At 45.9% G+C, this 24,222-nt stretch overlaps 2 protein-coding genes across 15 annotated transcripts in view; one reads left to right on the top strand and one right to left on the bottom strand.

Moving 5' to 3' along the window:
- Positions 1-6,629, top strand: part of LOC108698104 (zinc finger protein 618) — a 49,349-nt gene extending 42,720 nt beyond the window's left edge. For 9 of the 14 annotated variants that reach the window (XM_041572246.1, XM_041572245.1, XM_041572247.1 and 6 more), the window contains 6 exons: positions 662-772; positions 1,173-1,256; positions 2,045-2,131; positions 2,524-2,601; positions 2,763-2,861; positions 2,982-6,629. In XM_041572246.1, the coding sequence (XP_041428180.1) occupies positions 662-772; positions 1,173-1,256; positions 2,045-2,131; positions 2,524-2,601; positions 2,763-2,861; positions 2,982-4,489 (1,967 nt within the window). In that variant the 3' untranslated portion in view covers positions 4,490-6,629. The remainder of the gene's footprint in view (positions 1-661; positions 773-1,172; positions 1,257-2,044; positions 2,132-2,523; positions 2,602-2,762; positions 2,862-2,981) is intronic. The other 5 variants (XM_041572255.1, XM_041572253.1, XM_041572248.1 and 2 more) reach the window with 4 other exon arrangements.
- Positions 6,630-8,944: 2,315 nt separating this feature from the next.
- Positions 8,945-15,869, bottom strand: XB5992703.L (uncharacterized XB5992703 L homeolog). Its single transcript, XM_018229344.2, has 7 exons — positions 15,392-15,869; positions 12,958-13,146; positions 12,045-12,223; positions 11,381-11,506; positions 11,183-11,302; positions 10,634-10,810; positions 8,945-10,036 (listed from the first exon to the last, which is right to left on the bottom strand). Exons 1-7 carry the CDS (start codon positions 15,804-15,806, stop codon positions 9,875-9,877), a joined length of 1,368 nt encoding a protein of 455 aa, XP_018084833.1. The 5' UTR covers positions 15,807-15,869; the 3' UTR covers positions 8,945-9,874.
- Between the last annotated feature and the right edge of the window lie 8,353 nt (positions 15,870-24,222).

The following is a 24,222-nucleotide window of genomic DNA, read 5'->3' as shown; positions in this document are numbered from 1 at the left end:
GTTGTGCCCCATATAGAAGGCCCATAGAGTGCAGCTGCCATGTAAAGAGTGAGTGAAGAGTAGAAGAGAGTGACCCGTGTGTCTCTGTGCAGCTGGAACTGTCTCTCCAATGTGCTTGTAGCAGTCTCTGGCAGACTCTTCATTATCCATGCAAGATTGTACTAATAGATTGTGTGACCACACCCTGTGCAACCTCCCTAAATATCTGCCCCAAGTCTGCCCTGCTTGTGTGGCTCCTTTAAGGACAAGCACGTGCTGCACAAGTGTAAATGGTTCCAAGTCATGTTGGGCCAGAGAGAGAGAAACGGCTAAAGGCAAGCCCTGCAAATATTTCCATTGTCCAAGCTATAGCAGCCGTTCAGTGCTGACACATATACATGCACTAACAATACCCACCAACAGAGAGAAATAGGCTGGCATCATGTTTGTGCCCATTGCCCCACTCTTAGAATAAGCTCAGTGCTCCTCATTGGTTCTGCTGACTGGGCCCCATTAGAACTGGGATTATAGCTACAGGCAACAGTCTAACAGCAGCTGCTTGCCAGTATATTAGCAATGAGTGTGCCCTGTGTGGTGCCCACTGCTGCCAGACTATGGTCACTGGTCTGTGTTGTGTGCTCCCCCCAGTGCTCCAACTGACTAATACTGTTTCATTTCACAGATAGCCGGAAACCCTATCTGTCCCCAACCAAGACGTCCCCCTGTATGAACAGTGGGCGGGGCTCAGCACCAAAACAGGAAATAGAGCCGAGGGGGGGAGAGCTTGAAATTGGTAAGTATTGTTATCGGCTTATTTCATTCCACCACAAGGGTTTCCCATGAGAAGTAATAGAGATCCACGTTTCTTAGCTTTCCCTTTAATTGCTTTCTACCATTCATTATACAATGGGAAGGGACTCCCTCCCCAGACAAGACTTGCAGTGGCATCCTGATTGGTTAATGGGGTACAGACTGTTGTTCTCTTGCCCCCCACTTCCCTTGTATGAGCGTGTCTGTCCTGAATTGTCTGTCTAATGAACAATAGGCAGGGGAACACCCAGAGTAATGAGGCAAGGTATAGAGGGGGCTCCTGCTGTTATAGAGGGGCCTCTTGAATATCACTGTTGTTGCTGCTGCTCTGTCTGTTTATTGCTCTAGACACTAACCTCTCTATTTCTGCTAAATCCTCTGAGGTAAGGGATGGAAGAAGAAAATAAAACGGAAAGAGGAAACCAACCATAAGCCGGTGAGGGAAGAGAAGGGAGCCAAAATAGAAGGTAGGCCGAGCACCATTCTCTGGTGTCAGCTCTAATGTCGCATTTTCTCCCACAAACTCTGACCCTAATTTTGCCCCATCTCCATGCCCCATGCTCATCCACAACCCTGCCGCTTGTTTAGAGGTTAGCCTGGAAAGCCTACCAGCCTGTTTCTACTGTGACTGCCGCACCCTCCCTCCCAAAATGTGTCTGTGTTAATTTACTGGTAGATCCTGAATATCATCTTTAGGAGTTTGCCTTGTGTGTCAGAATTAATCTGCATTAAAGGCACAGCACTGAGTGTTCAGCTATTAGAGGATTAATAGAGATCTTAATCTTCTGTTCCACATCTGCACCTTGTTTCACAAAAATATTTATCTTCTCACTATCACGGGCAGAATATTCAGTTGCAGTATGGGATCATCCCATCCAGCCCCCAATCCTCTGTATGAGCCCCCTTCTGTGTCCAGCCATGATACAATCATCTTTTTAAAGAGTCTACCAGATTTTTTTCAGTAGGTTTCTAGTTTCCGTGTTACAGTATCTTCCTAAAATGTATGTTTTAAAAATGTATTTGTTTTATTCATAATCAGTCCTTGCCTGGAACCTTTCAGGAGATAGCAGTGTGCCTGGGTGCACAGGGCCAGTCATTATTATTATTATTATAGGAAAGTGTATACAAACTGAATATGTCCCTCAGTCAGTATAACATCATTCCCTCTGTATATTTGTATGTATTATTTCTCTGAATTATTAACTTGTATTTATCCATCCCTATCTCCCCCCCACACACACACACTCTGTTATAGTTGCACTGGATACCTCGGCAATGAGAGAGGAATCGGGCTCTCAGATGGTCCAAACTTCATCCCGTGATACTGCTCCATCCACACTAGGTGAGTAGTGCTGCTGGCTGAAGTTTGGACCACGTGTAGTCCTGACATTATTGAGGGCTAGAAGTAGATCAGGACCAGGATTTTATTTATTTTATACATACCCTTTGTAGCAACCTTCCCCTAGCTGCTTCTTAAACGAATATTGGGGCAGTTGGATAGAGCTGGAGCCGATAGGCTGGCACCATTACAAAGGAACACAACCTTTAAGGCAAAGCTCCAACATAGAGAAGAGAATTGCGGCTACATATACATAAGTAGTGATTGTATCCCAGAGTGTCATCAAGACTGACTCAACAAATGTTTTTGTGTATGTTTTAGAACTGCTTCTGTCTTGTGTATTAAAAATAAGGTTAGTTTTGATAGGGAAAAGTGACAGATTGTTCTTTTCACAGAGCCCTACACGTGCGGCGCATGTGGGATCCAGTTTCAGTTCTACAACAACCTGCTGGAGCACATGCAGTCCCATGCTGGTGAGTCCCAGCTCAGTCGATTCAATACAAGGCATTTGTGTTCCTTTCTAATAAAGTGCATGACCCGTTCCTTTGGCAGTTTCTCTACTAATGTCTCTCTGTGTGTCACACTAACTTACACACTGACCACAACCCGCACCCATTCTTCTTCCCTTATCCAGCCGATAACGAAAATAATATTCCAACCAACCAGTCCCGCACGGCACCTCCCACAGAAGAGCACTGGAAAACGCAACCCCAAAGAAATAACACCAATAACAGTATGTCTCTTTTCTGTCTTTATTCTCATAGACGGATTGAGTTGTAGAGTAATAAGCGTGTACTTTTACCTGAAAACAATTCATAATATTGATCTGGCTGATCTTGTGTTTTCTCTATAGCAGCAGGGACAGCCCCTATAAACAACTCCTTGCCCGAGAAGGAACGGCAACATATTGCTGAACGGCTGCTAAGGGTCATGTGTGCCGACCTGGGAGCACTGAGCGTGGTCAATAGCAAAGACTTCCTGAAACTGGCACAGACCCTCGTCGACACTGGAGCTCGTTATGGGTCGTTTTCGGTAAACGAAATTCTGGGGAACATGAACACCCTTGCTCTCAAGCATTTACCTCGAATGTACAACCAGGTCAAAGTGAAGGTGACTTGTGCTCTGGGGAGCAATGCCTGCTTGGGGATTGGGGTTACGTGCCACTCCCAGAGTGTAGGTTCCGACTCCTGCTACATTCTCACAGCTTATCAGGTGGAGTGCAAGCAAATAAAACGGTATGTGTTGGGTATTAAGGATGTGGACAACAGGGACAGCGGGGAGTTTATTCACCAGTGGGTGCAGAATGTTCTCTCTGAGTTTGTCATGTCAGACATTCGGACGGTGTATGTGACAGACTGCAAAGTCAACTCCTCTGCTTTCTCCAAGGCTGGCACCTGCCTCCGTTGTTCTGCCTGCTCCTTGAACTCTGTGGTGCAAAGCGTGTTGAACAAACGCACGCTACAGGCACGCAGTATGCACGAGGTGATTGAACTTCTGACTGTCACAGAGGAACTGGCTGGCTCCTCGGGCATAGCAAAAGAGACATTTGGCTCCTTGGAGGAGAGCTGCCCACCCCCTTGCTGGAACTCCGTCACTGATTCCCTCCTTCTCGTTCATGAACGATATGAGCAAATCTGTGAATTCTACAGCCGGGCTAAAAAAATGAACATCATCCAAAATCTCAACAAGCATTTACTGAGCAACTTGGCGGCCATCTTGGCTCCCGTCAAGCAAGCTGTGATCAATCTTAGCAATGAACGCAAGCCCACCTTGCAGCTTGTGTTGCCCACCTATGTGAAGCTGGAGAAACTCTTCACCTCAAAAGCAAATGATGCGGGCATCATCAGCAAGCTGTGCCACCTCTTTCTGGAAGCTTTGAAGGAGAACTTTAAAGTGGAATCGGCACATAAAGTTGCTATGATCTTAGACCCTCAGCAAAAGCTGAGACCTGTCCCGCCTTACCAGCATGAAGAAATCATTGGCAAAGTCTGTGAATTGATCAACGAGGTCCGAGATGTCGTTGAGGAACAGGAGTTTGAGACTCCGCCTAAAAAACTCAGGCAAACCTCGGAAACCTCCAAAGGTCTAGAAGAGGATTGCTTGGGCAAAGGTGAAGTATATGACTATTTGCAGGAGCCCCTGTTCCAAGTGACCCCGGACCTCTTCCACTATTGGTCCTCCGTAACCCAAAAGCATTCCAAACTTGCCAAACTTGCCTTCTGGCTGCTGGCTGTTCCTGCCGTCGGAGCCAGGAGTGAGTGTGTAAATATGTGTGAACAAACCTTGTTAATCAAAAGGAGGAGACTTCTAAGCACAGAGGAGACTAATAAAGTCATGTTCCTCAAGTCCAATATGCTTTAAAGGAAATACATTTTGGGTATAACACCTACAAAAAAAACACTGTTCCAAATAAATGACAAAGGAGTACAAACTGAAAACACTGTGGACCTCAGAAAGAAAAGGTTTAGAGGAATTTAAAGTGCATTTTTCTTGTTTTTACTGAAAGGAAGTTAAAAAAAATGTAGATGAGAAGAATGGGTTTGTGGGTGAGTGATCCGAGCACAGCACCAAACAAGGGTCCCGGATGGAGCCATAGAGTTCCGGGTAACAGGCAGCTGACTTCTAAAGTCACGGGAAGACTCCTCCTCCTCTTCCTCCTCCTCACTGCTCCAGACAATAGATTGTGCACTTTCAAGGCATTGGGGAGTCTTATTTAGGTGTCTGCGAAGGTGGGAATGGAGGCGGAGCCTTCTGTATACCTGTAAGGGGAAAGGGACTGTTTTAAATAACGAGTTCTTTTCATTACAATCCATTCCCTGTTTCGCTTTGACTTTTTTTTAAAGGCATAAAAGAGAGTATATACTTAAAGGGAAACTTTTTGTAAGTTCTTTCAACTACTGTATTCTGGCTTGTTGTCACCCTACCTTTTGTACAGGTCCACTATGGAAATGGTACCATTAGGTTTCCCTAATTAGTGACCAGAATGGAATGTAAGCTTTCCGTTCAACAAGCAGGCACAAACTGCCTTCCCTGCTGCAACTGGTTTTGTCACTGTGTGCAGTTCAATGAACGTTGAAATTTATACAGGAAATTTTTTGAGAATGTTTTTTTCCCCCCCTGCATTGTGTGGGGAGAATATCTACACTTGGTAACTGTATTCACAGAAATACCGACTCCCTGTCAGCTTTCTAACTGTCATGTTGTAGCAGGAGAGTGCTGGGTGCAGGGGAACAAATGGATGTGCGGGATTCTGGTTCTTTGCTCAGTGAGGCAACCATCAAAAGGTCAAATCTGAAGATTTAGGGGTGTATTTAACAACATTGGAGACAACCATCAGCTATGATGTTGCCCATAATAACCAGTGAGCACTTAGATCTAATTAGTTGCTATGGGCAACATCGCCGGCAATGATAAATAGGGCACTTAATGTTCTGCAGTAATGGGGCATCTGTGGGTGAACCTTTGAAACCTCTTGTGCTAAAAATTTGCTGTGTTCCTGGCAATGTAGGAGATTGTCTGGAGACAGCTACTGTAGCATTTGCCCCCAATAGGTCCAACAGAATCTTTTCTTCCCCTTATTTAGTCATTAACATTGCCCTGGGCATTTCCTGGAAAAATGGCCAACGCTCTCCATTCCCTTGGTTTTTACTGCAGTGCTGAGTCTCCAAACCCAACCAAATGAGTCCACGTTGGATGTGAAGTTAAACACTATTGGCAATTAGAGGTCATTCCATGGCACAAAGCCAACAGCCCAATCTCCATCTCATTCAACTCTTTCCTAATCCAATTTTTCCTCCTTAATCTCTAATAAACCCAAATTCTGCATCTGGAAATGTGTTTACTTGTTTTGCTTTTTGGCACCCCCCTCCCAGGGCAGTGAGGAGGGGTCAGGAAGGCACGGCAGTGAATGAGCAATGATGGCATCCACATCAGCCAAGGTTTTGTGATAGAGGAAGTTTGGCCCTGACATTAAGTAGATTTATTCCTATAGATCCTGGCCACTAGCCTATTTCTGCTTGTTTTGCAGCCAAAGGTGGTTTAAGGTAATGTATCTTACACAGATTTGTGATACCAAATGGATGATAATGGTCATCATTTTCAAGAAACAAATATTTAAATTGTTTGCATTTCCATGTATTTCCATGTCGTTGGCGTTGAACCCTCCCTGTGTTGGAAAATGGAAATGCCCTTGACTGTAGGCGTTGGAGCTCAATCTGAGGCTGATCCGTGGAACAATAATCCTGTCACACCCACAGGCACACGGCCAGACCCATTTGAAGAATAAAAATGAAAGGTAAATTTGCCTCCAAATATCAGTGACAATATCAGAGTGCAAAGCTTTAATATGTAAACTAGACTTCCAAAGAAAACCCATTTTGGCTTTGGGTTGCCCTGACCATATACCACTGATTTGCTGGATGAGCCTGTATCCCCCCCAGAATTAGATCTCACTTAGCGACCTTGCCGACTTTCCCTTTGCCCTTGCGTTGCCCATACTGTGCCCCACTGAAGCCAAAATGATGGTGACCAAAACCGACATGTGTTTGTATTGAACACTGGGCTGCAGTACTCCAGGGAGCCCCCAATGTACCCCCAGTTTGTGATTCTTTCCGTGGTGCTTTCTGGAAAGAAAAAGCAGATTTGTATTTTATTTGCTGTAGAAATTGTAGTAACCTCATGTACAGTGGAAGGGTTCCTTCCCCTCAGGATGTTCTGGGGTGTCACATAAGATGTAGTTCAATGCAATATACTCCGGAGGGCACCCATGGGATTGCCTCTATCCACACACACAATATCTTTTTTTTTCTAGGCCAAATTTTTCTAAAGGTTTTACGTAAATATTTTTATGACTTTTTTTTCTTCCTGGTTTCCTAACGTGTTAATTTATACAGTTTTTCTTTGTAGCAACACAGTATTTTTCTACAAGATTGCTAATGCCCACCTGATGTCTTGGCTGTGCCACAAGCTGGGCACAAACACTGTACCACAGCCCTGCCATCATTCTGCTCCGCTCATTTTTACTTAGGGCTAAATCTAATATGGGAAGGAATGTTCGAATGGTGCTGGGACAGAACTTTTCACAGGTCTTTCTTTTTTAAATTTAAATACCCAGCATCCTCTGTAACACTGACTCAAACCCATTGGGTAATGAAACGTTAGTGAGAATGTTGTGATACCTTTAGGAAATATAATTCACAGTCAAATATTTTCCAAATATTAAAGGGGAACTATCATGAAAATACATTATAAGCTTCAGCATACTGAAATAAGAAACTTTCTAAATACTATCAATCAAATATTCTGCATTGTTTCCATAATCAAGTTTATCTTCACTATTCCTCTCTCAGCATCTGTTTCTCTTCATTCTCTCTTCATGCAGCAGTTGGGTGTCAGATGAATGATCCAATATATCTTATAGGGGTTTTTTTTCTAATTCATCTTCCCTAGAAGATAAATTAGAGCTCACTTAAATAACTGATTCCAGTACAAACAAAATCTAACAAAATAACTGCCTTTTGCACAAATCCTGCATGTAGAGAGACATGATGTCTGGTGATTTTAATAGAGTGACCTCTAATACATCTGCTAGGAAAGGAGCCCCCCCTATAAGATATATTGGATGTAACTGTCAGTGAATATCTGACACCCAACTGCTGCATGAAGAGAGAATGAAGAGAAACAGATGCTGAGAGAGGAATAGTGAAGATAAACTTGATTATTTCAGAAACAATACAGAATATTTAATTGATTGTATTTAGAAAGGTTCTTATTTCAGTATGTGGAAGCGTATATTGAATTTTCATTTTCGCTATAGTTCCTCTTTAAAAAAAAAGTTTCTGGAATTATAAAATTTGAAGAAATTATTCAAATTTACAATCAGTTATCTCTAGTTGGTGTCAGATTGCAGTTTCTATATTTTTTGAGCTAAAGGTTCTCTTTTTGTGTTTTTTTCCAAAGAATTTTAGCAGTGTCCTGTTAACAGGGAGCAAATGTTAAACGACAATTTGGCGCTGGTTCAGGAGGGCGTGGCTAAAGCTACTCCCATCACCTTTAAGTTGTTCCCAGTGTTGGTCCATTAATTTGTTGTTATTTTTTTTATCTGTTTGAGAATTCTATGGAAATTTCTATATGTATCTGGGCAAGTGTGGCTGTTGTACTTGTGTGTTGCCATCACAATGAGACTGTTCCTTGTACAGGTTCCACTCCCACACAGATCTGCGTGACAGTTTGCTATGTAGAACGAATGGGAAATAGAGAAGAGTTACTATTATTCAGACTTGTTAACACAACAATATTATTATTATTTTCTGATATTTGATGCCAAGACAGAAGACATGTTTGTAACTGTTAGACCGATCAGTTGCTTGATGATTTTCTTTGTTGGTGTTGTATTTATGGTTTTTCAATAAAAGAAATTTAGAAAGAGGACAGATTGACTTCATTTGCATTTGGCAAAGGATTAAAGCTCAGTTGGGAGGTGTTGCAACTTGTAGAGAACCTACAGACTTCATTAGATTGTGCCTCAGCTCCCCCTCGGTTATTTATTGACAGCAGAATGGCACCTTCCAGATGTTCTCTCTGTGAGCACCGATCCACGTGCCAAGTGAAGTGGAAGTCTCATAGTTTTGCACATAGCTGAATTCTCTTTATCCTCCTCTCAAAACCACTGCTCCAGGTGCTTTTCAGTCCAAAAATGTAGGCATTTGGGCTGCAAGTCACCTGTAGTGGAGGATTGACATGTAGGTGGTGTTCTGTGATGCTGTTGTACCTGTTAGAATTAAATGTCGTGTTCCCCTTTTGCATCTATGGATTTCACTAGTGACATTAGGTGCCTGGTCTATCCTTTAAGGTGGCCATAGACGCACAGATAATCTCGTACAATATTAGGTGCGTGTATGGTGGGAAAAGAGCCGACAGATATCGGCAGAAGACTTAAATATCGGTCGGCTCATCGATCAAGCTGGACAGAAAATTTTGAGTCGGTGCCTTTGAAGACACCTGAACATCGGCCATTGTTAGGGTGAATCGTCCGGTACAGATAGATTTGTATTGTTTCTATCAGTAAATCTACCTGTATATCTGACCATTCAGCTCTACATGTGTGTGTGAAACGATCAATCTTTTGGAAAAGATCATAATTGTTACATCTATGGCCACCTTTACCCACTCAAGAGAAGTTGCAGCAGATTCTACAATGTTTCGCCAAGAGGCTACAGCCAAATAATGATTCATCTCTTCTCAAATGTACAAATGATCAAGTTTTGTTATGGAGACAAAGGATACATTTCATTGGAATAGCATAAGGAGAAATACAAGGCACTATGTACAAAACTCTTATAAAAAGCACTGAGTGAGGCTGGAAGACGCCACTTGTTTGACAGCAGGGGGAGGAGTCATGACATATGACCACTCCCCATTATTGGCAAGGTCGTTACTTCAGAAAAAAAACCTCATCTTTACTTATAAAAATAAATAATTTCCTTTATCATGTTACATAGTTATTAAACATTACTACACGTTCAAAGTGAAATATTTGCCCCCCCCTTTTAAGGGAAGAGAATAAAAAAAAAAAAAAAGAATAGTCTTATGTATTAAGTGAGCAAAGTCTTATCCATGTGCCCCCTGGGATGACGGGTTAGCTGCAAGGCTAGGAGCATGGGGAGAATCTAGAGGATCTCTGGCATCAGTTCACTAGCCCTTTATCTTGGCACAGCCATCAAGCATGGCATTGTGTATGTACAGCCGCTACCAGTCCAGTTGTTCCTGCTGAAAAGTCATTTGTGGGCTGTTGTCACTGTAGAACTGGGAGAACCAGCGCCGGTGTTTCTGAATAGCCGCATCCTCTTTGACCAGCATGGGCTTGGAAATGTACTTCTTGTTGTTCCAGATCATCACGTCCCGCTCAAACTGCACAACACAAAGTACACAGCCTCCATGTTAAACAGACAATATGGCAGCACTTGCCCACAGGTAAACTACTGCTCATGGGCCTTTATAGGGGATGTTCATCTTCCAACACTTCAGTTCCCCAGAAATAAAGACTTTTTTCAATTACTTTCTATTTGTGACTGTTTCTAATATGAAGTGTAAATCCAATTTTCACCTTTCTAAAGCAGCTCTGGAAAGTAGGGGTCGCCGACCCTATACGATGTTCTAAAATTGATACATTTAGTTGATCCACGTATTTGTCCCTGCTGAGCAGAATCCCTTTAAAGTTCCATTAAAGGCAGCTATTAGAATTGATACACTTATATTCCCCCATAGATCCTACTGAGAAATGGATCAGCCAATTGGAACTGAATTTGCACCTAAATTACTGAGCTGCCAGACTCGATCACCAGGGACATTCAAATTTAAACTTACATTTTGGGAAAACTGTAAAAAATAAAGGATGGAAAGTGATTGAAAAAAGTCTTTATTTGTGGAGAAGTGTCTGAAAGCAAATCAAGTTAAAGTGTTTGGAAGGGGAACAAGTCCTTTAAAGAAACAGTGCAATGATCTCACCTGAATGCATTCTGCCTTCAAAATGAACTTTGGGATGAGGGCCGGTATGTTCTTCTGGTAGTAGATACTGTGAGAGACCTTTTGAAGCAAAGGCTCCACGGGAGTTACGCAGTGCAGGATAACTCCCTGCCCCAGGAAGGAATGCTTGAAGTGGAGAAAGACTATTCCGGGTCCCACCTGTAAGAGAGAGAAGTCAGTGGGGCCCACTTAGAACTGGCAGTTGCCGTGTAACCAATTACAGCCCCTCTCTCGCTCAATATCATGTGACTGGATAAACCACAAGCTAAACAGACAAGCCTGGATGCAGATCACTTATCCACTTGAAATAAAAAACCATTGATTTTTTTCCCTAGAAATATGTTGCTGTGGAAACACAATTGCTCAAATTGCTAAATAACTGAAACGGATACATGTTCAGGATCAACTTGCATCATTTCTCATACAAGCGAATAGCAAGGCACTGCTGCACTCTATACACCAGCCTGGCATCAGCGGATACTACAGACCATACACATACCCATGAGGAGAGGCCGTATAAGTGACACTCACCTGTCTCGCTACAACATTCACATCGAGAAGTGACAAGTGTTTCCCAAACAGAAGCATGGAATGTGCAAGGAGCATCTGGGAACAGTGTTTGTTGGGCGAAGGCTCCGGGATCCATTGGACCTATGGGCCAGACAAGCAGCCACGGGTAAGTCACTTGCTTAAAAGGATCAGGAGGAAAAGAAATGTGGCCAAACGTACCTTCCACGAATGTTTCACAAAGTCCCATATCCTAGATTTAGTGTAGCGCAGATCCACTCCACTCAGAATGCCGGGAGAGTGCAGGAAATCCAGGTGGGCAATGTCGGCTGCATTCTCCGGAATTTCCTGCAGGAATATAGTCGTACATATGACACGCGTGTATATACTGCCAGCCTGCTGCACAATCACACCCACACTATGGCCAAATATTCCTGCTGATGCCACACTTAGAAATGGAGTGAGAGGCCGAAGATCTAAAGGAACGAGAACCTGCCATTGTCTGCACAGGGTTTGTTTGTTTCCATGTGACACAGTGAATAATAAGCAATAGTAACAGAGGAGAAAGGGACAATTGTTCACCCTGTAACATTCCCACAGTTACAGTCACTACTGCTGTGTCACTGGCTCACTATCACCGTTGCTATCAATTCTTTTATTAGAAGTACCCCTTCCCCAACCCTGCAAATGCCACTTTGGGGCCACCTTTTGCCCCTCTGCTGGGAATGGCAGGTATTTAGCAGCACTTATTGTAGTCTGACATTTTTACAATTCCTCGTGCCTCTGTGCAATGCAGCAGAACAAGGTGAGGCAATGAAAGAATGTGCCCTAGTGCTCCTCTCACTCAGTGAACAGGGCAGATTTTGGGTTAGTGATTGGGCCCTACCTCTATATGGGCATTGACATAGTGCTCCGTGCGCCCGTGGTACACCCACTCCTTCTTGGTGATCTCCTCCTGCTCCGGGACACTCCATGTGGGTTCAATGGCATCACAGTGGTACCACACAAACACCATTCCATTCAGCTCACACGAGGGTCTGGTTTTAATCTTGGCAAAATCCGGCACTGCAACACAGACACCCTGTAAACAAATCGCCCACAGCTCCCGGCACCAATCACCCATTTTTGGAACAGTAAATAGCACATGGGCATGGGATGTGTGGGTTTAACCCCTTCAGACAGTGGGCAAGTTAGTGTTAGGGGCACGGGCAGAATCCATTGAGACACCATTAGGTCCCTTTGCCCTGACACTTTTGGCATCACTTTGCAGGTCACTAGGTGCCAGTTTGTTACTTTACAGCATTGGCACCAGGATGTTTCTCCTGACCCGGCCCAATCCATAAGGGCAAGGCCAGACATGGCGTTTTTACGTTTCGTTTTTAAAATAGAACAGCCAGGCAAATACGCATAAACTGCACCACCACTAAAACTAATGGAAAACGCACTATGGCAATTCAGAGGGGCTTGCAAGCTGAAATCCGCCACAGGACACCAGTATTGGTGTTTTTTTCGTCAAGAAACTACCAAATCAATAGACTCTATGGGATTTGCACGTTTGAAGCCACACTTTGTGTAAATACGCAGCTTATTTTAAATATGGCGCCCCAAATTCTCAATGAGAACAATGAAAACAATGAGAAGTGCATGTTGGGAAAAGAATCCTACGTGCTGAAAAACGCATGTGGACGGTCGCATGTGGTTTCAGTGGCGTATTTACGACTGGCTGTACTTTTTTAAAGACGCCATGTCTGGCCTTGCCCTAAGGACCAGACATGACCAATGCTGAATATATCACTTGCCTTTTTCTGCATAAGGAATTCTTGTGCATTTGCCATCTTCTCCTCGGAACTGCCAGCCATGGAAAGGGCACTCAATGCAGTCTCCCACCACTTTGCCGCCCACAGCCAGATTGGCACCAAGGTGAGGGCAGTATGCTTCTAGCACATACACTTTGCCCTCCAACGTCCGATACACTACCAGCTGCTCCCCTGCAAGGCAAGTACAGTTGTGTTAATACATGTGCAAATCAAGTGTCAGCTCACCTGGGAATGGGGGCACTCCCTGGCTCTTTTGGCTAATGAGCCACTTTTGTGCTTCTCTTTAGGGACAGTGCAGATGATGTACAAGGAGGCACTAGCCAACAATGGCCACTCACACTTACTGCTTCTACAGGAATTCCACTGAGGGCAGTGCCAAGCTCACAGCAATCATTGTGCATTGCACTAGCAGGGCAGCAAGGTGAGTGGGAGGGCACAATTCACCTGACAACCCATCCATGCAGCCACCATGCACTATTTCCTACCTAGTGCCACTCAGTTTATATAGTTCAGCAAGCACCTGCACTGGGATTGTATCATTATTCCATCTAAGCTCACTGTCCCAGAGTGGGGGGGAGGCAGAAGAGCAGATATTTGGGGGGGCAGGAGAATGTGCAGTGAGACGAGGCACGGGCAGATTTGGGAAGAGATTAGGGAACAAGTTTGGCCAGTGTATTTCTCAGTTACAGATCAGCCCATAATCAGGTATAATCAGCTTGAAGTGCAGCAGATGAGCTCCCACTTACATTTCCACCATGGAGTGACACCCACTCGGACCTCCGATTCCCATAGCAACTGTAACTATGCACCCCAGGCACAAGCACAGGCCACTGCACTCACCAATGTTGTGATCACACACACACCCCCCCCCCCGGCCAGCAATACACAAAGGCTGCTTTTTATACCTGCCCCAAGGAGTTGGCCACATTTGCACCTGGATCCCTAGAGTAAGTTGCCTGGAGGTGCAAGGACACGGCCCCTACTAATTGCCTCGTGAGGTTACAGCCAGAAGTGCAGATGTGAGGACTACGTGCTGCTGCCACTCCAGTCTATCAGCCACATTCTCCCACCTCCTGCCAATATCAATACTAGGGGCACAGAACTCTTCTCTGGGGTCAGCACGTTCACTATGGGGGACACAGGGACTACAGCTTTGTGTGGATGGGGGATCAGAAGAACAGGGGGTACAGCTCAGTGTCTGTGGGGGGATAATAAGAACAGGGGGTACAGCTCAGTGTCAGTGGGGGGATCAGAAGAACAAGGGGTACAGCTCAGTGTCTGTGGGGGGGATCAGAGGAACAGGGGGTACAGCTTAGTGTCTGTGGGGGGATAAGAGGAATAGGGGTACAGCTGTATGTGTTGCTAGGACTGAGAGGGATGAGCCCCAGTAGGACAGTGGGAGGCACAAGCCTATGGAACAGTAGGACACATGGTGACAGTGTAGGAAAGTACAAATTGACAGATAGAGGAGTATAAAGTGGGAGATTTGGGGTACAGGGAGATTATGGGCTAAAGCCAGAAATAAGGATCCCCAGGACTGACCATAAAAGCACTGGGGGTGCAGATGCTCCAGACAGAAATTGTCCAGCAAATACGAGTCATGTGGAAGTTGCAGAGGGGACTGTGCAGTGATGAGACAGGAGTAGTAGAGACAGGTAGTGCAGTGATGAGACAGGAGTAGTAGAGACAGGTAGTGCAGTGATGAGACAGGAGTAGTAGAGACAGGTAGTGCAGTGATGAGACAGGAGTAGTAGAGACAGGTAGTGCAGTGATGAGACAGGAGTAGTAGAGACAGGTAGTGCAGTGATGAGAGAGGAGTAGTAGAGACAGGTAGTGCAGTGATGAGACAGGAGTAGTAGAGACAGGTAGTGCAGTGATGAGAGAGGAGTAGTGGAGACAGGTAGTGCAGTGATGAGACAGGAGTAGTGGAGACAGGTAGTGCAGTGATGAGAGAGGAGTAGTGGAGACAGGTAGTGCAGTGATGAGAGAGGAGTAGTAGAGACAGGTAGTGCAGTGATGAGAGAGGAGTAGTAGAGACAGGTAGTGCAGTGATGAGACAGGAGTAGTAGAGACAGGTAGTGCAGTGATGAGACAGGAGTAGTAGAGACAGGTAGTGCAGTGATGAGACAGGAGTAGTAGAGACAGGTAGTGCAGTGATGAGACAGGAGTAGTAGAGACAGGTAGTGCAGTGATGAACAGGAGTGAGAGACAGGTAGTGCAGTGATGAGAAGGAGTAGTAGAGACAGGTAGTGCAGTGATGAGAGAGGAGTAGTAGAGACAGGTAGTGCAGTGATGAGACAGGAGTAGTAGAGACAGGTAGTGCAGTGATGAGAGAGGAGTAGTAGAGACAGGTAGTGCAGTGATGAGAGAGGAGTAGTAGAGACAGGTAGTGCAGTGATGAGGAGGAGGGACTTACCCAGCAGGCTACAGTCCAGTAAAGTGCCAGGGGGCAGCAGGTGAGAGTCGAGGGCCCGGTACCAGCCATTGGGGTATATGGGCGGCAGCTCCCCCTTCCTCCGCCTCCTTCTCACCACATTAGCGGTCTGTGCGCGACTCCGACCCCTCTCCGGGATGTATCCCACCTCCTCCGGACTCCTGAGCAGCTCAAGGGGTCGGGACAGTCTCCTCCAGCCCCACAGCAGCAATAGCGGCAGCAGCAGCAGGGCAATGAGACAGGGGGAGAGGGCCGGGGGGTCGCGGGATGACAAGGAGAAGAGGAAGGGCAGGAGGCCGGAGCCCAGTACAACGCTCCCGACCCAGCAGCACAGTAACAGCGCCCCGAGCGGACACAGCACCGACAGCGTCAGCAGCGAGAGCCCCACAGACTCCATCCTCCTCTCACACACCTGTCATATTCCCTCCTGCCACTCACTCGCACTGTCACTTCTCTCACTCGCCCGCCCCTTATATACACTCTTCCTAGCAACTCCTCACCTGCAGCGTCTGTATCCAGGGGCGGGGCCACACCCTCACGTACAGCGTGCTCTCCTGTTACCCTAGCAACGCCGCGCTCATTGGAAATGGAACCCTGCTCAGCCGGTCCGGCAGCCTCAGGTGTGTGGGTGGGCGTGTGTCCCCTCTAACCTATTTCCCTACACTGCTGCCCGTGTAATGTCACTCACAGGACTTGCACTCGCTTTCCTCTCACCTACTGACCTGCGGCTCATACTACTACTTTGTACTACTACTACTACTACTACTACTACTACTCTCTCACTGGGACCCTCTAACCCACCCACATCCCTGTCTGTCTGTCCTGTAACTCAGTCTCCTCCTCACATATCTCCCCCCCCCAGTTGTAACTGTCCCCTCACAATTCCTTCCCCCAGTTGTAACTGTCCCCTCACAATTCCCTCCCCCAGCTATAACTGTCCCCTCACAATTCCCTCCCCCAGCTGTAACTGTCCGCTCACAATTCCCTCCCCCAGCTATAACTGTCCCCTCACAATTCCCTCCCCCAGCTGTAACTGTCCCCTCACAATTCCTTCCCCCAGTTGTAACTGTCCCCTCACAATTCCTTCCCCCAGTTGTAACTGTCCCCTCACAATTCCTTCTCCAGCGGTAACTGTCCCCTCACAATTCCTTCCCCCAGCTGTAACTGTCCCCTCACAATTCCTTTTCCAGCGGTAAATGTCCCCTCACAATTCCTTCCCCAGCTGTAACTGTCCCCTCACAATTCCCTCCCCCAGCTGTAACTGTCCCCTCACAATTCCTTCCCCCAGCTGTAACTGTCCCCTCACAATTCCCTCCCCCAGCTGTAACTGTCCCCTCACAATTACCTCCCCCAGTTGTAACTGTCCCCTCACAATTCCCTCCCCCAACTGTAACTGTCCCCTCACAATTCCTTCCCCCAGTTGTAACTGTCCCCTCACAATTCCTTCTCCAGCGGTAACTGTCCCCTTGTAACTGTCCCCTCACAATTCCTTCCCCCAGTTGTAACTGTCCCCTCACAATTCCTTCCCCAGCTGTAACTGTCCCCTCACAATTCCTTCCCCCAGTTGTAACTGTCCCCTCACAATTCCCTCCCCCAGCTGTAACTGTCCCCTCACAATTCCCTCCCCCAGTTGTAACTGTCCCCTCACAATTCCCTCCCCCAACTGTAACTGTCCCCTCACAATTCCTTCCCCCAGTTGTAACTGTCCCCTCACAATTCCTTCTCCAGCGGTAACTGTCCCCTTGTAACTGTCCCCTCACAATTCCTTCCCCCAGTTGTAACTGTCCCCTCACAATTCCTTCCCCCAGCTGTAACTGTCCCCTCATAATTACTTCTCCAGCTGTAACTGTCCCGTCACAATTCCCTCCCCCAGCTGTAACTATCCCCTCACAATTCCTTCCCCCAGCTGTAACTGTCCCCTCACAATTCCCTCCCCCAGCTGTAACTGTCCCCTCACAATTCCTTCCCCCAGTTGTAACTGTCCCCTCACAATTCCTTCCCCCAGTTGTAACTGTCCCCTTACAATTCCTTCCCCCAGTTGTAACTGTCCCCTCACAATTCCTTCCCCCAGTTGTAACTGTCCCCTCACAATTCCTTCCCCCAGCTGTAACTGTCCCCTCACAATTCCTTCCCCCAGCTGTAACTGTCCCCTCACAATTCCCTCCCCCAGCTGTAACTGTCCCCTCACAATTCGTTCCCCCAGTTGTAACTGTCCACTCACAATTCCTTCCCCCAGCTGTAACTGTCCCCTCACAATTCCTTCTCCAGCTGTAACTGTCCCCTCACAATTCCTTCCCCCGGTTGTAACTGTCCCCTCACAATTCCTTCCCCCAGTTATAACTGTCCCCTCACAATTCCTTCTCCAGCTGTAACTGTCCCCTCACAATTACCTCCCCCAGTTGTAACTGTCCCCTCACAATTCCTTCCCCCAGCTGTAACTGTCCCCTCACAATTCCTTCCCCCAGTTGTAACTGTCCCCTCACAATTCCTTCTCCAGCTGTAACTGTCCCCTCACAATTACCTCCCCCAGTTGTAACTGTCCCCTCACAATTCCTTCCCCCAGCTGTAACTGTCCCCTCACAATTCCCTCCCCCAGCTGTAACTGTCCCCTCACAATTCCTTCCCCCAGTTGTAACTGTCCCCTCACAATTCCTTCTCCAGCTGTAACTGTCCCCTCACAATTCCTTCCCCCAGCTGTAACTGTCCCCTCACAATTCCCTCCCCCAGCTGTAACTGTCCCCTCACAATTCGTTCCCGCAGTTGTAACTGTCCACTCACAATTCCTTCCCCCAGCTGTAACTGTCCCCTCACAATTCCTTCTCCAGCTGTAACTGTCCCCTCACAATTCCTTCCCCCAGTTGTAACTGTCCCCTCACAATTCCTTCCCCCAGTTATAACTGTCCCCTCACAATTCCTTCTCCAGCTGTAACTGTCCCCTCACAATTACCTCCCCCAGTTGTAACTGTCCCCTCACAATTCCTTCCCCCAGCTGTAACTGTCCCCTCACAATTCCTTCCCCCAGTTGTAACTGTCCCCTCACAATTCCTTCCCCCAGTTGTAACTGTCCCCTCACAATTCCTTCCCCCAGTTGTAACTGTCCCCTCACTATTCCTTCCCCCAGTTGTAACTGTCCCCTCACAATTCCTTCCCCCAGTTATAACTGTCCCCTCACAATTCCTTCTCCAGCTGTAACTGTCCCCTCACAATTACCTCCCCCAGTTGTAACTGTCCCCTCACAATTCCTTCCCCCAGCTGTAACTGTCCCCTCACAATTCCTTCCCCCAGTTGTAACTGTCCCCTCACAATTCCTTCTCCAGCTGTAACTGTCCCCTCACAATTACCTCCCCCAGTTGTAACTGTCCCCTCACAATTCCTTCCCCCAGTTGTAACTGTCCCCTCACAATTCCTTCCCCCAGTTGTAACTGTCCCCTCACTATTCCTTCCCCCAGTTGTAACTGTCCCCTTACAATTCCTTCTCCAGCTGTAACTGTCCCCTCACAATTCCTTCCCCCAGCTGTAACTGTCCCCTTACAATTCCTTCTCCAGCTGTAACTGTCCCCTCACTATTCCTTCCCCCAGTTGTAACTGTCCCCTTACAATTCCTTCTCCAGCTGTAACTGTCCCCTCACAATTCCTTCCCCCAGCTGTAACTGTCCCCTTACAATTCCTTCTCCAGCTGTAACTGTCCCCTCACAATTCCTTCCCCCAGTTGTAACTGTCCCCTTACAATTCTTTCCCCCAGCTGTAACTGTCCCCTCACAATTCCTTCCACCAGTTGTAACTGACCCCTCACAATTCGCACACCCCAGTACATACACTGCTGCCTGACTGGGCCACTGTGGATTGAGGCCTGGCATCACTTGAAGCTACTGGTCCTTTGTGTCCTGTTTTATTCACCAGCTGTAATAAAAACTGGGTAAATAGACAGGCTGTGCAAAATAAAAAAATGTTTCTAATGTAGTTAGTTAGCCAAAAATGTAATGTATAAAGGCTGGAGTGAGTGGATGTATAACATGTCAGTCAGAACACTACTTCCTGCTTTTCAGCTCTCTTGGTTTACACTGATTGGTTACCCTGGTTACCAGGCAGTAACCAATCAGAGACTTGAGGGGGGGCCACATGGGTCATATCTGTTGCTTTTGAATCTGAGCTGAATGCTGAGGATCAATTACAAACTCACTGAACAGAAATGTACCATGTGGCCCCCCTTCAAGTCGCTGACTAACTCAGAGTTATAGAGCTGAAAAGCAGGAAGTTGTGTTCTGGCTGTTTTATTAGACATCTGTTCACTCCAGCCTTTATATATTACATTATTAGCTAACTAACTATATTAGATACATTTTTTATTTTGCACAGCCTATCTATTTACCCAGTTTTTATTTTCACACTGAACTGTTCCTTTAAGTGTACCTCTTTATGATGTGTTTGTGTTTATTTTGTAAAGGATACTTCCTGTTCATCCCTTTATATTGTGCACTTTGATACGCTGACATGTTTATTTAACATGCACGCACCCATGCAGAATTTGGCAACCGCATATACTTCCTGGCAGGTGAATATACCCTTCAATATAAGTCCCACCCCACTTGTATAGGGGAATGCCACTTCTAGGTGACAGTTGACTTGTCTGGCAGCATCTGCAGAGCATATTGTATAGGTATAGTACTACTGGCTAGATCCCATGTGCTGTGCTTTTATAACCCTTGTCAAAGTTTTCCTAGCCCAGGTGTCAGACTAACAGGCCTACAGTTACCTGGCCGAGCATGGGATCATTCTTAAATAAACAGCACCCCATTAGCAATTCTCCTGACATTGTGCCACACATCTAAGAATCACTGCAGATCAATGTTGTTTGGCAAGCACAACTAAGCTCCTTTAATGCCCTGGGTAAATTCCATAAGGTCACAAAGCTTCCTTTGAAATAAGTGAGTTTGTTTTTGAGTCCGCAGTCTCTATTATTTGTAAATGTGATTCAGATGGAATGAAAATCTGTTTGTCCCTTTCTGCACTGCTGGGCCTGCCTCTGAAATAATGTAGCAGAACCCAGCTTTTCTCCAGCCTAGACTCAATTGTAAGCCACTCCTTCCTCCTACATTGCCATCTGGGCAATGTCCAAGAAGCCAAATACATTTCCACCTGGTTCTTTATTTATTAGAAAGCCCAGTAGGAAGCACAGCTATTGTTAAGCCCCCTAGGGTTGGTGATCCTGGGCTGGGCACCCATACTGGCCATTTCCAGGGAGACAGCAGGTAAGTTGGATACTCCGTGTATCTTTCATGAACACAGTGGTTCTGTATAAAGCCAATCGCCTGGACTGTGGTTTAGAGAGAGGTCTGTATGATGAACATGCCTATAGATAGGTAGTGTCATGGATCCTCAGACACCCCTGGATTTGTACCAGTGCATCTATTGTTTCACTTGGGATTTCTACCCAATTCTGCACTCACAACTCTAACCAACAATATTTCTCTCATTCCTTAAGCAGTTCCCTGAGATGTTGCCTTGGGATACATTCTTTCCAATGGACCTCGCTTGCCCAGAACCTGTGTAGCAGATATGTCCTCCTGTCCCTTTAATGAGAGTGAGGGCTCACCCTGAGGGAGATACAATAAACTCTGTTATGAATATTTACTGTTAAACTGTAACTAGCACCCATACTCTTGCCAGCACTTAGAAAACCCTAGCATGGGCATACACACCCACATCACTGTGCTTTGTTCATGGGTATTGGGGTCCTTCATTTATGGCCCTAGCACCCTGTTCAGAACAAACGCTCATAAACCTGAGCTTGTTAGTCACCCTCCATTGTAATGTATTACTGTATATTTATTGTGTTAGTGTAGGGTGCAAGTTGCTGAATACTGTCCCGTGATTATGTGATGGGCAGGTGCGTCCTGGGTTGCACCTCCCTTTGCTCTACAGGGCACCCATTTATATGCACAGCCTTGGAGGGACTCTTTTCTCCCAGCAGTAGAGGGTTAAATCATAGCCCCTTTATCATTGAATGTATTACCATATAACACGTCTCCTGACTGCTGCTTAAGCATCTCCATCATGTTCCTTAGCAACTGGTTACCATGACAACAGCAGAAGGACCACATTAAAATTCCAGGGAGGTATCACAATCATCAGAAACAGGGAATTGCTCCAAATGAGCTAAAACTATTTGTCATATTGGTGACCCGTTAATTTGAGATTTGATCATGTATGTTCTAGCAATGTCATGCAGTGGCCCTTTTCTATGTGCATTTACTGCATTGCATCATGGGGTGGCATTTACTTTTTGTCGTTGGGGAGAATAACGGGCAGGAGGTGCATGTTAGCAGAGTGCATGATGGGAAGAGTAGTTTGTACAAGGGTGTGTGAGTGCTGAATTAGGGAGAGTCATTTACACAGGATGCATGTTACCCCAGTGCATGATGGGATGAATCATTTGCTCGTCAGATATGATTGCACTATGGTGTTACAGTTTATATACATGTCAAGCGGAAATGTGGTTATAATTAAATGTATCTTTGTTTGTGAAGATTCTCATTCATCTTGGTCATGGTATATCTGTAGAAATAAGTCAAATCGACTGGACTTGCTGTGCTTTTTTGTTTCCTTGAAGACGTTTCACCAGTCATCTAAGTGGCTTTCTGAATTCAGCATAACTTGTAAATAGGATGTTTCTTTGGCAATATATCCTCTGGAATGTTTCTCCAATCAGCAGAATCTGTTTATCATAATCCGCAAGGATGTCATTAATTTAGGTGTTGATTGTATTAGCAAAATTGGAGCTTTGAGGTGTTATTAAACCTTCCAGGGAGAGGTGCCAAACAGCATTGTATGTGAAATGTATCTTTCCCTGACTGCTCTTGGGAATAGTCACAAAGACTAGAGTCCTGCAGCGGGTCAGGTACCCGCAAAAACCTGCGGTACCCTGTGGGTTGCGGGTAGACATCCCGGGTTGCGGGTAGACAATCCCCGCTGCAGGACTCTAGTCTTTGTGACTATTCCCAAGAGCAGTCAGGGAAAGATACATTTCACATGCAATGCTGTTTGGCACCTCTCAACTTTTTTCTGATCACGCCTACTTCTGATGATGTCACTTCCGGTTTACAATGACAACACTTCCTGATTCTTGATGGTCAGCGAGTCGCGAGTCCAGGTTGCGGATAAGGTACTTGTGGGTTGGGTAGCCGGTCCAAGCGGGTAAGAATGCCGGCCCGGATTGCGGGTATGGGTCGGGTACTGGTTCCAAAAAATGGACCCGCGCAGGACTCTATCACAGACCCCAGAACCACTCTCTGTCTCCCCCATAACAAACATTTATACCCTCACCTCATATTATGCACCTTCTGTCTCTGACTGGATGTGTGGGGAGTAGTGCAAGTGTCATTTGTCACTGGGAAAAGCTGTTGTTTACGGGTGCCATTGTGTACGGGTGCCATTGTGTACGGGTGCCATTGTATACAGGAGACATAGATAAGTGAGGCAGTGCTAGTTTGGCTCTTTCATTGTGTGCCCTCACTCTGTTGTACAAGAGCAGCCCAGTGGGAGCCTTTGGAAGTGGCTACAGTCATTGCACAGCAGCCGTCTATTGAGCAGGGCAAGACTGGGGCGCAGGCAGATATCCACACAAATAAGCCTCACGTCTGCAGCTGTAAACTTGCAATAGCAGCCTGAGCCATTCACAATTCGATAGCGGGGGGTTGTACTGCTCCCCACTCTCTCCCTCTGCAATGGAACGATTCTCTGTAATGACACTAAATCATCAATCTGTTTCACAGATATGTACCTACCCGACATTAGCCACTTACAGCAGTAGATACAGGCTTACACTATGAAACCTGTGTATTAACCATTACATACCCAGATATAGAACAAGGCCACATCCCTGCACCCATATTCTAGTCTCCCCATTCTAACCCGTAACAGTGATAATAATGTCATTTCTCTTTAAAGGGTTTGTGCATCTTTAAATTAGCGCTTAGTATGATGTGGAGAGGGATATTCTGAGACAATTTCCATATGGTTTTAGTTTTTTATTATTTGTGGTTTTTATTCTGCAGCTCTCTGGTTTGCAATTCCAGCTATCTATTTGCTAGGATCCAAATGACCAAATAATACAAAATGAAAACCAATAGCAAATTGTCTCAGAATATCAGTCTCTACATCATACCAACAGTTCATTTAAAGGTGAACAAGCCCTTTAAAAGACAGGGAATGTTTAAGAAAAGAGGAGGAATGTATTTCCCAAGTCTGACCTGCACGCAACCCTAATCCACAATGATTGGCTAAACTTCAACCTGAATCAGCCCAACTGACGGTAAACACACGGGTCACTGTGGGTTATGGGTTAACCCGCACATCACTAGTACATCCTTAATTACACTGTGTTCATCTTCCCTCTAAACACATTCCAATGATCAGACTGACCTTTTATAACAAAGTGGCCCTGATAAATGGTTTCCATGGCAACAGCTACATTTAAATTAATGCTGTGGGACATTGGCCCTTCAGAAGGATTAATTATAGCCCAAGACAGAGCCTTACAGGGTGGGGGACTGATTGTGTCAATTTATTGTCCACAAGCAGCTCACAGTTACTACATCGGACTTTTACTAGGGGCATTCTTATGGTGGGAGCACAGCATAGTGCCGCTGACAAGTGGATAAAAGGAGATCTCACCATCAGCATAGGAAGGGGTTCTTTACTTTAAGGACAGTCAGGTTATGGGATTCCCTACCAAGAGAGGGGAATGAGTGATTCATTGGTGGGGAGGAAAGGAGATCTCACCATCAGCATAGGAAGGGGTTCTTTACTGTAAG

This window comes from Xenopus laevis, chromosome 8L, assembly GCF_017654675.1.
Source record: "Xenopus laevis strain J_2021 chromosome 8L, Xenopus_laevis_v10.1, whole genome shotgun sequence".
In the NCBI taxonomy this organism is placed as follows: domain Eukaryota; kingdom Metazoa; phylum Chordata; class Amphibia; order Anura; family Pipidae; genus Xenopus; species Xenopus laevis.
Note: the sequence above shows the minus strand (reverse complement) of the source record. Positions and strands in the feature narration are given on the sequence as shown.

Coding starts and splice junctions, on each gene's coding strand:
- XB5992703.L (XM_018229344.2), bottom strand. CDS start 15,806: ATGGAGTCTGTGGGGCTCTCGCTGCTGACGCTGTCGGTGCTGTGTCCG. Junction 12,224..12,957: donor AATTCCTTATGCAGAAAAAG/GCAAGTGATATA, acceptor TCTGTGTTGCAG/TGCCGGATTTTGCCAAGATT. Junction 10,811..11,182: donor TGAATGTTGTAGCGAGACAG/GTGAGTGTCACT, acceptor TCTCTCTTACAG/GTGGGACCCGGAATAGTCTT.